At 50.8% G+C, this 11,030-nt stretch overlaps 1 protein-coding gene across 1 annotated transcript; it reads left to right on the forward strand.

Moving 5' to 3' along the window:
- The first annotated feature begins 424 nt into the window (after positions 1 to 424).
- On the forward strand, positions 425 to 8,862 carry LOC123067535 (indole-3-acetate beta-glucosyltransferase-like). Its single transcript, XM_044490290.1, has 3 exons — positions 425 to 1,057; positions 7,975 to 8,613; positions 8,752 to 8,862. The coding sequence occupies exons 1-3, from the start codon at positions 425 to 427 to the stop codon at positions 8,860 to 8,862; spliced, it is 1,383 nt and encodes a 460-aa protein (XP_044346225.1).
- The last annotated feature ends 2,168 nt before the right edge of the window (positions 8,863 to 11,030 follow it).

Raw genomic sequence — 11,030 nt, forward strand, 5'->3', positions numbered from 1 at the left:
TCGTCTCCGGGACAGGAGTCAGAAAAAACCCAGCAATCTGACGACTATATGGTCATCTTGCTAATACAAATTGACAAAGGTACCCAAGATCACAAGTGAATGAAACCGAAACGTGCTGATTTGCACATATTTCCCACGTTTTTCATAAGCAGAATGGCATAAATCCGATCCATGCACATGGATAAACTGTTGTCAATACATGGCCTTGTCTTTTCTACTAAAAAAGAAGGGAGTTATTGGAATTAATGGTGCCAGAACAGAGCAATAAACCTCCTCCATTTTCACCACATATGCATGCATGTTAGCCTTCGCATCGCATGTTTATAATCGGGCATACCTCCCTCATCCGATCCTCAGTAACACTGTCAACTTAGCACAAGATTGCGCACGTTCTATTCTCCCTGCAACCAACCAAGAACCAACCATGTCCATAGCCAACGTCCTTCTCGTGCCCTACCCGTGCCAAAGCCACATAAACCCCATGCTACAGTTTGCCAAGAGGCTGGCGTCCAAGGGCGTGCCCGCCGCCCTTGTCGTGACCCGCTTCATCGCCAGAACTGTCCAGTTTGATGCCGGCCCTGTGCGCGTCGAGTCCATCTCCGATGGCCACGATGAGGGCGGCCTCCCGTCGGCGGCAAGCGTCGACGAGTATGTGGAGAGGCTGGAGTCCAGTGGGTCGGCGTCCCTGGCCGCGCTCATCGAGGAAGGCCACTTCACACACGTGGTGTACGACTCGTTCATGCACTGGGTGGCGCGCACGGCGCGGGGGCTGGGTCGGCCGGCCGTACCCTTCTCCACCCAGTCGTGCGCTGCGAGCGCTGTGTACTACTACATCAACTCCGGGCTGCTGGACGCGCCGCCGCCGGGTGACAACTCGGGGGTCAGGAGCGAGCCGTTCGCCGGGTTGCCGAGGCTGGAGAGGTGGGAGTTCCCGTCCTTCGTGTTCCATGACGCGCCGTACCCGGCGCTCACCGCCCCCGCGCTCGCCCAGTTTGCTGATCGGGACGTGGGGGACTGGGTTCTCGTCAACTCGTTCGATGAGTTGGAGTTCAAGATAGTAAGATCTAACTTTTTAGGTTTCAAATGATGATGTTTTTATCCAAAATAAAAGATGTTCATTAGTTGCATATTGAAGATCAAGAAACATGATCCGTGAAATTTGAACTTTCGATTTGTGAGGTTTCATTTCTAGCCCCATACTAAGTCGAGCCACCCTGAAAAAGTTTCCGGAAAGAGTGAAACCTTCAGTAAGAAAGAAACTGCACGTGGGGAAATTTCGAATGAAAATTTAGAAAGTTCTACAGGTTCCTTCTTTCTATTTATTCTGGATTTTCCTTTTGTTGAGTTTTCTTTACCTTTTTTTTAGAAACTTTTGAGTTTTTTTTCTTTTTGAGATGGATCTTAGACATATTTGATGGGCTTAAAATGAGTCACATGAGTTGGGCCTACACGAGTTGGGCTTAAAGTGGGTTGGTGTTTCTGTTCGAGGAAAGTATCGTTTTCCCCCTCAAATCCTGTCTGATGGACCGATTTCCCCCCAAAGTCTAAAACCGGATCAATCAGCCCCTAAACTCTCCAAAACCGGATCAATTCTCCCCCATGGTGGTTTTGCACCAGATTTAGGTGGTTTTGACTAGTCTCCTTGCTGACTGGACATTGCTGACTTGGCAGATTTCAGGTGTTTTCATCGATTGGGGGAGCCGGTCGACCAATCAGCCCCCAATTCAGGTGATTTCGGTCCAACCTCCCTGTGCCGCGACGGCGTCAAGCACGCCCAACCTTGCCGCGACGGCGTCAAGCACGCCGGCGGCGTCCGCCGACGCCGCCATGGCGTCCGCCCTGCAGTCGGCCTCCACGCCGCCCGATGGTGAGTCAACCGCCCCCCTTTCTTTCCCGTCGAAGTCATCTACTGCATGATCTTAGTTTAGGAGAAATCAGAGCTGCGCTTAGAAGTCATCTACTGCACCCAATTTTGCTGCCATGGCAGGCAGATGGTGGAGGTGTAGGGTAGATCATAGGAAGATTGTTTTTATGGGTAGGTCCTGAGCTATGTAATGAGGTAAAGATTGTTTTTTTGGGCAGGTCTTGTCGATGAGGCAGCAGATGAAGAAGAAATAAGTTATGTGTCACTACATTATTTTGGCAAATTTGAGACAGTGGATGGATTGCTTGTATACAACGGAGGTCTGATGATTACTTTTCCGTTCAATAGGAAAAGCCTAAAGTTTGAGCTTTTGTTGTCTTATGCTGAGGACATGTATCATGTAGAAAGAGGACATTGTAGGGGGGATTATAGTTACAAGATGCACTGGCTTGTTCCAGGGAAAAAACTGAGTGAGGGTTTGCAATTTATTTTTGATGATTCAAGTGTGGAGAAGATGTGGAATGCAACACCTATTGGGTCATGTGCAGAGATCTATGTGGAGGAAGTGCAGTTGTGTGAAGAAGCAGTAAAGCAGTTGCAAAACAGAGTAGATGATGTGCCTGTGGTAGATGATGTGCCTGTGGTAGTTTCAGCAACATATTCCAAGCATAAAGGTAGCAGATTTGCATTGGTAAATGTGGATGCTGTGGAGACAAACATGGTCGATGAGATGTTTTTATCAAATGTAGCAGCTTCAGCAGAACACAGAGCAGAGCCAGAAGTTGTTGTAGGTGTGAAAAGGACAGCTGCTGAGGAAGAAAATTTGAGGATAATAAGTGAGGCTAATGACTTTCTTACTACATTTGAGAGTCCAGTGAAGATTAAGAAAAGTAGAGCAAGTAGAGTTGCAGTTAAAAGAAGAAAAGTACCTCTTGCAGCTCCAGTTTCAGCAACTACATCTTCAGGTGCAGCTCAAGGTGCATGTGCTCCTCCTCCAACTCCAGGTGCAGCCCAAGGTGCATCTTATTCATGTCCAGGTGCATCTTCTTCAGCTCCAGTAGGAAATAAAGCAAAATCTGCAAAGACCAAAGCAGTAGCAGGTACACCACAGAGAGGAACAATGCCACAATTTACTCAAGGACAGAACCCAGCAGCTACTTCTGAATTTGAGTATACATCTACATATCATGTTCAAAATGGAACAAGTGCTAATGAAGTATTACATGAAAATGTAAAAGAAGGAGAAGAAGGTGATGATGAAAGTGACATTGACTACCAGCCTTTGTCAGAGCACAGTTCTGCTGAAGAATCAGAGGCAGAGAAATTAAGGAAATTAGCAAGAGAAATTAGGAGGCAGAAGAGAGCAAAGAAATTAGGGGATGCTGTGGGGCCTGTCATCAAAGATAATAATGTGATTGAAGGATTGTCTGGTGATGAGAAGCTGGATGGCATAGAAGATGATGTTGTGTCATCAGATGATGACTGCTCTTTTGATGAGGAAAGTGATGGTGAGGGGGCCACACAGCTAGTGAGAAGGAAAAGTGAATGGAGAAAATATGACAGCAAATCAGAAATTCCTACATTTGAGATAGGAATGGTTTTTAGAGGAAGACATCAGATGAAGAAAGCTCTAATAAAATATGGCATTAAGAAACATGTGCATATTGCTTTCACAAAGGATGAAAATCATAAAGTAGGTGCAAAGTGTACTTGGCCTGGCTGCAACTGGATGATCTATGCTTCTAAAACTACTAGAAATAAGTGGCTACAGGTGTCTACCTTTGTAGATGAGCACCATTGCATTCCAAGAAGAGATAACAAACTGGTCACATCAACTGTTATTGCTACAAAATATGGTAGGCTTATAAGAGCAAATCCAAATTGGAAGTTAGAAGATTTGAGGAAAACTGTACTTGAGGACTTATTTGCTGATGTGATAGTTGCACAGTGCAAGAAGGCAAAGAGAATGGTCATGCAGAAACTATTGCATTCCACTGAAGGAGAGTACTCAAAATTATTTAATTATCAGTTAGAGCTGCTGAGAACTAATCCTGGAAGCACAGTTGCAGTGAAGTTGGACCATAATGAAAAGGATGGGTCATATGTATTTCAAAGGTTTTACATGTGTTTTGATGCCTTGAAGAAATGTTTCTTGGCAGGTTGTAGAAAAGTTATTGGCCTTGATGGTTGTTTTTTCAAAGGTGCTTGCTATGGACAGATGTTGTGTGCTATAGGAAGAGATGCAAATAACCAGATGTATCCTATTGCTTGGGCTGTTGTGGAGAAAGAAAATTATGAGTCATGGTTCTGGTTTCTTGCCAAGATAAACTAGGACTTGAAAATAAGCAATCAAGGAGATGGATATGTATTTATGTCAGATCAACAAAAGGGACTTATACGGGCAATGGAGGACATTTTTCCTAAAGCTGAGCATAGAATGTGTGCAAGACACATATATGCTAATTGGAAGAAAAAACACCCAGACCATGATCTTCAGAAAAGGTTTTGGAGATGTGCAAAATCACCAAACAAAGTGATTTTCAACTACAACAGGGCCAGGCTAGCACAATTTACTGTTGAGGGTGCAAAAGATATGATGAACACTGATCCAGTACATTGGAGTAGGGCCTACATGAAGCTGGGGTCTAATTGTGATTCAGTTGATAACAACATGTGTGAATCTTTCAACAACTACATCCTGTTAGCTAGGTACCTTGCTATTGTCTCAATGCTTGAGTGGATCAGGTGCAAAATTATGGTGAGGGTACAAGAAAATAGAGGGAAGTCAGTTAACTGGAAAGGAACTATATGTCCCAACATTTTCAAAAAACTGAAGCAAAACATAAGGAGATCAGGTTTCTGCCATGTGCTGTGGAATGGGAAAGATGGATTTGAAGTGCAAGAGCATGAGAAATTCAAATTTACTGTTAACTTGCAGCTCTGGACTTGCTCGTGTAGATATTGGCAGCTGTCAGGTTTACCCTGCTGCCATGCCATTAGTGCTATCTATAAAACAGGACAGAAAATTGATGATTATATTGCTCCTTGCTACTCCATAGAAGTGTACAACAAGATATATGATCATTGCTTACAACCTTTGGAGGGAGAGGAGAGTTGGCCTATTTCAACAAATCCAAAGCCACAACCACCTGGTCACATTAGCTTGCCTGGAAGGCCTAAAACAGAAAGAAGGAGAGAGGAAGGAGAAAAACCTAAGGGTACTAAGATGAGCAAAGTAGGTGGCAAGATCACTTATAGTTATTGCAAAAGGCAAGGACATAATAGATCAAGCTGTAAGAACAATGATGGAGCTAAACATCATGGAAATGCTCATTTGGTCAGAGAAGCTGCAAAACAAAAGAAGCAAGACAAAAAGGCTTTTGATGCTCTTCAGACACAGAAAGCTGTGCTTGAAAAGCAGGTTAAGATGACACTTGTTAGTACTAATGAAAAATTGGTTGCTTTTTGTTTCTACTAATTAAAACTTGGTTGCTTTTTTGTTTATACTAATAAAAAACTTGTTTGCAGGCTGCTGATATAAAAGGCAAGGCAATGGCTGTGCAACCTAGGCCAAAGAAGTTGGAAGTTAGAAGAAAACCAGGAACCCTAAGGATCAATGAACCTACATCTCAACAAAGCTCACAGCCAAGCTCTCAACAGAGCTCACAACCAAGCTCTCAACCTAGAGTTCCACAACATTGTGTGTTCAACCTTGCTGCATACAAGGAGGCACTAAATGCTAAGAAAGGGCCATCCATTTGATTACAAAATTTGTGATATTGTGCTAAATTTGTGCCACACTTGTCCTAAATTTCTGCTTCTGTTAATTTGAGGCACAATTTCTGCTACTATAATTTTTTGGATTAAAACAAAGAGGACAACAGAGTTGAAAACATTTATGCTTGAACATCTTCAGTACATTTGATCACTGCATTTGTTCAGTACTTAACTAGAAACTCTGACAGTGCATACATAACTGCATTTCTCCAGTACCTAACATACAAACTTAACATAGAAACTTAACTGCATTTCTCAGTGCATAATGAACTAGACACTGAACTAGAAACTTAACTTCTCTATCTTCACTTCTGCATGTCCTTCATCTTCTTGATGCGGTCGGAGTGGCGAATGCCGACGCGGATGTAAGTCTCCGCCTCGATTGGCATGCTCCTGTCGCCGAGCTGCGGGATCACCGGCGCCACCACGTACACGTCGTCGTCGGCAGGCGCCACCTCCCCCTCGCTGTCGTCCTCCACATCCACCACCACCTGCTCCTTCTCGCTGTCCTCCACATCCTGCTCCTGCTCGCTGTCCTCCAACACATCTTCACTGCACTCTCCGTCGCTGTCAGAGTGCACAATAACCTGCTTCACTGCAGCTGGTACAGCGACCACGACGCCGACGAGATCTTCAACTGGAGGTGGAGGGGGGCGACGGTGGGAGCGGTACTCGTACCACCTGGCACGCTGACGCGGATCTGGTGACTTCTCCGCCTCATTCATAGCCCAAAGGAAAACAGAGATAGCTGGAATGGGACGGCCGTCGGGGAACATTCTCTTCTTCTCATCATCAGTTGCCACAACGATGAGGCCCCTAGCGTGGTCCACGCACATCTGCAAGCTCGGAAATCTGTTGTAGATCTCCTCCACATCAGCCCTTTTCTCTGAATCCCCCTTGCAGAACCTGCTCACAGTTTCCTCCCACCGATCTTGAGCACGGCGAACATCTCTTGCAGTCTTCTTCTTGGGCGCCATCGCCGGCATCGAGAAGCGATGGGAGTGGGTGGGCGAGAGGCGAAGGGAGTGGATGAGAATGGGGAACGGCGAGTGGATGAGAGTGGGTGGGCTAGTGCTGTCTGGGCGAGCGTGGCCTTAAATGGGTGGCTGTCAAAGCGGTGGGTTCAGTTAACTTCAGACAACGCTTCAGAAAAATTCAGACAACCAAAAGTTCAGTTATCTTCAGACACAAGTTCAGACTTTTTAAATTTTAAACTCAAGTACATTTGTTCACTCGAGCTTACATAGGTGGTTCACTAAGATACTACATCACATCTTCAAAGCCATGATAACAGCAGACACAATGCAGAAAAAGATGGCAAATTTGTACATCTTTTTGCTTCTCTGAAATTCCTTGGCAAGAACATCCATTTGTTGAGCATGCTGCGCTTTCAAATCCAGCACATAAACATCAGCATCACCAATGCTGCACTTGGCATCCATGAGAGCATGCTCCAGCTGTGATTTCTCGGTCTTGAGCTTCCTAACCTCTGTCTTCAGCCGATTCACAACATCTCGCAGGTCACCTAATAGCGTACTGACAAACTTATCCAGGGGATCATCATGCCACTTGAAGTAGCCACAGTCATATCCCTATTCAAAAAATTGTGCAATTTTGTCAAAAGAATCACGCAAAGACTTGCTGCTCAACGAAACAACAAACAGAAACGGCGGGCACAGATCCTTGACTTTGCAGTGGCTGCAGTTTTGCTTACCAGAGATTGGCTGCAGTTGTAGTATCGACGACCGGGGTTGGCAATGCTCCACGAAATTCACCTCGGAGCCTTGACTTTGCAGTGGCACACCTTCTCAGGCGAGTACGCCATCGGTGGCTCCCGATATGGCACCGGCGACTGCCCTGAGAAGGCCATGGACCACGGCGACCGATGACTGCTTGACGAGCTAGCAGACGCCATGGACTGCGGCGAGCGAGGGGACGGCGATGGGGCGGCGAGGGGGCGGCGAGGGGACGGCGAGGGGACGGCGAGGGGACGGCGATGGGGCGGCGAGGGGACGGCGAGGGGACGGCGAGGGGCGGCGAGGGGACGGCAATGGGGCGGCGAGGGGACGGCGATGGGGCGGCGAGGGGGCGACAGAGTGCTTCGCGGCGAGGGAGCGGCTTGCAATTATAAATTGGGGAAAGTTGCATCTGCCAAGTCAGCAAGGAGACTAGTCAAAACCACCTAAATCTGGTGCAAAACCACCATGGGGGAGAATTGATCCGGTTTTGGAGAGTTTAGGGGCTGATTGATCCGGTTTTAGACTTTGGGGGGAAATTGGTCCATCAGACAGGATTTGAGGGGGAAAACGATACTTTCCTCTTTCCGTTCTCAGGTTCTGGATGGGCTGAAGCGCCACTTCAAGGTCCGAGCCATAGGGCCGTGCGTTCCTCTGCCGGCCGCCGATGATTCCGGGGACGTCGACCGCTTCACCTACGGCGCCAACCTGCTCGACCCGGAGGACACCTGCATCAAGTGGCTGGACGCCAAGCCTCCCCGCTCCGTCGCCTACGTCTCCTTCGGCAGCAACGCGTCCATCGGCGCCGCCCAGATGGAGGAGCTGTCCCGCGGCCTCCTCGCCGCCGGCAAGCCGTTCGTGTGGGTCGTCAGGGCCAGCGAGGAGGCGCAGCTCCCGCGCCACCTCCTGGACGAAGCGACGGCGTCGGACGACGCGCTCATCGTGCGCTGGAGCCCGCAGCTGGACGTCCTGGTGCACCGCGCCGTGGGCTGCTTCGTCACGCACTGCGGCTGGAACTCCACGCTGGAGGCGCTCGGCTTCGGGGTGCCGATGGCGGCGCTGCCGCTGTGGACCGACCAGCCGATCAACGCCCGCCTCATCGAGGAGGCGTGGGGCGCCGGCGTGCGCGCGCGCCGCGACGCGTCCGCGGGGGTGTTCCCGCGCGGCGAGATCGAGCAATGCGTGCGCGCCGTCATGGAAGACGAGGGCGGCAGGGCGGCTTCCGCCCGCGCGGCGGCACGGCATCTGAGAGACGCGGCGCCCACGGTGCTCGCGCCCGGCGGAGCCTCCGACAAGAAACTGGGAGGGTTCTTGGAGTTGGCGTGCGACGTCATGGACGATGGCGCCACCAGGTCCGAACCTTCCCCGCGCGAGGCGGCACGTCGGTGGAGCGAGGCTGCGCGCGCCGCGGTAGCCCCCGGCGGCAGCTCCGACCAGAACCTGGACGAGTTCGTGGACTATCTGCGGGCTAGCTCTGTCGCGTGAGTCTTGTAATCAAACATGTGGTCGATGATCTGTACTGTTGTAGTCTGCGTCGTTTGTGTCGCTGTTATCTGCGGGCTAGCTCTGTCGCGTGAGTCTTGTAATCAAACATGTGGTCGATGATCTGTACTGTTGTAATCAAATATGAGGACGCCGGCGAAGCCGCGCGCGCCCCAGGGATGGTGGCGGCGGGGCTCCTTTGCGTCTGCGCTCGCTTGCTAGTCGCCGTGAGATCCGGTACGACGGGCCTCTTCGCGGGCGTCGGGGAGTAGATCCGGGGCTGCCCATCCCGGATCCGGCGCGTGGTGGTGCGGGGCTGGCGGCGGCGCGTGTCCTACGTGCGATGGTCTTCCTGCTGGTCCGGTCGCCCGCGGAGAGCTGGGAGCGAGGAGGAAACGGGCTGTGGGCCATGGCGTCTTGCCGCGGTGGTGGTGAGCCGGTGACGAGGGGTTGCTGCACGGAGGCTGCTCCAGCGGCGCGGATCTGGAGAGCATACTAGCGTGGGGTTCTCGGGTGCCGGAGCGGTGGCCCCGGACTTCTTCTTCGGTGACGGCGGCCATGGTGGCTGCGTGGGCAGCGCCACGGCTGGAGCTCGGGGACATCGGTGCTCTGCGGCTATGTGTCGGCCCTCGGTTGTGCCGGGGACGCTTGGTGCCGGCCGGTGGGTTGGCTGTTGCCGTTGTGCGGCCGCCGGATCTGACCAGACGTGGCTGGTTCTGGCTCCTACGGTGGTGTTGGGGTAGCCTTGTCAGCGGCTCTGCACGGAGCAGGTGGCCGCGGTGGGACTACTCTGATCGGTGGCTCCGGGCTCTGGTGGCGGGTGGCGGTTCAGGCGGGTGGTGGCTCTCGTGTGTCGGTTCGAGGGGAGGGCTTCCTTTGGCTGCTCGGGGCGAAAGCCTTGCTCTGGCCTTGGTCTAAGCCGATGATGGCGACGCTTGTGAGCGCTACACCTTTTTGGAGGCGTCATCGTTCAAGGGCCTACGACCTCTTCTCTCACACTCCGGGGGAAACCCTTGTTCCAGGTTCCTGGGCGGACGGTGACGGCGCTCCGGTGTCGTGGTCCTTCTTGGAGGCATCATTTTGGAGTGGTCTTGGCCGGGGAGAGCCATCGGCTCGGGTGGTGCGCGGCCTCGGGGCCGGTGTGGAAGTCGGAGCGGCGGCTCCGGATCTCATCGTCATGAAGGGGTGTCGGCACTGGTCACGTGGGTGGCAGTGTCGTTGGCCAGTCTGGTGCGCGGCCTCGGGGTCAGCGTGGATGTCGGAGCGATGGCTCCGGATATAGTTGTTGGGTGTCGTCTTTGGTTGCTTGGGTGACGAAGCTGGCGGCTCGTCTGGTATGCAGCCTCGGGGTCGGTGTGTGTGGTTTTCATCTGTACGTCAGAGCGGCGGCTCCGGAGATGGTTGTAGGGTGTCGGCTCCGGTTGCTTGGGCGGCAGAGTGGGCGGCTCGTCTGGTGCGTGGCCTCGTGGTCGGCGTGGATGCCGAAGCGGCGGCTTCGGTTTTGGTTGTAGGGTGTCGGCTACGGTTTGCTTGGGTGACGGAGCCGGCGGCTCGGCTGGTGTGCAGCCCCGGGGTCGGCGTGTGTTCATGATGCCCTGTTGGGTGAGTGTTGTAACGGTTTTCGTCCGGGTTTTCGTTAATTAACTGGGCATCTCTCCTCTTAATCATTGAAAGTGGCAAATCTTTTGCCCTGCTTCAAAAAGAAAAAAAACAATTCATGCCAGCATATCTGAGTTCGTTTATTTTGAGTCAGCGATTGGGAGCTCAGGTGGCCTTCACGAACACTGATCTTTTGTTTGTGTGTGTGCGCGCGTGTGGGGCTCTGATCAGCCAACTTTGTTTTTCAGTATCTATTATTTGGACACCCATAATTGCCGCACGTTCGGTCTGTGGAGGCACCAGACCGAACGAATTGTTCGGTAGGATCGTTTCCCAGAGCAGTTCGATCGAACCAACCCCCAGAAAAATATAGGGTGAAAATACGGCAACCATGGTCCCTCATGAAAAGGAAAAATTCACATCAAACAGATGAAAAGTAAAAATTTGCAATCAATGTCAATTTTCCATAGAAAATAAAAAGTAAATTTCCATGGTTCATAAAGTAAAGTTGCCATGGCAAGAATGAAAAGTGAATTTGCCATGTACTCCCTCTATTCCAAAATAGATGACCC

Source organism: Triticum aestivum, chromosome 3B (assembly GCF_018294505.1).
Source record: "Triticum aestivum cultivar Chinese Spring chromosome 3B, IWGSC CS RefSeq v2.1, whole genome shotgun sequence".
Lineage (NCBI taxonomy): Eukaryota > Viridiplantae > Streptophyta > Magnoliopsida > Poales > Poaceae > Triticum > Triticum aestivum.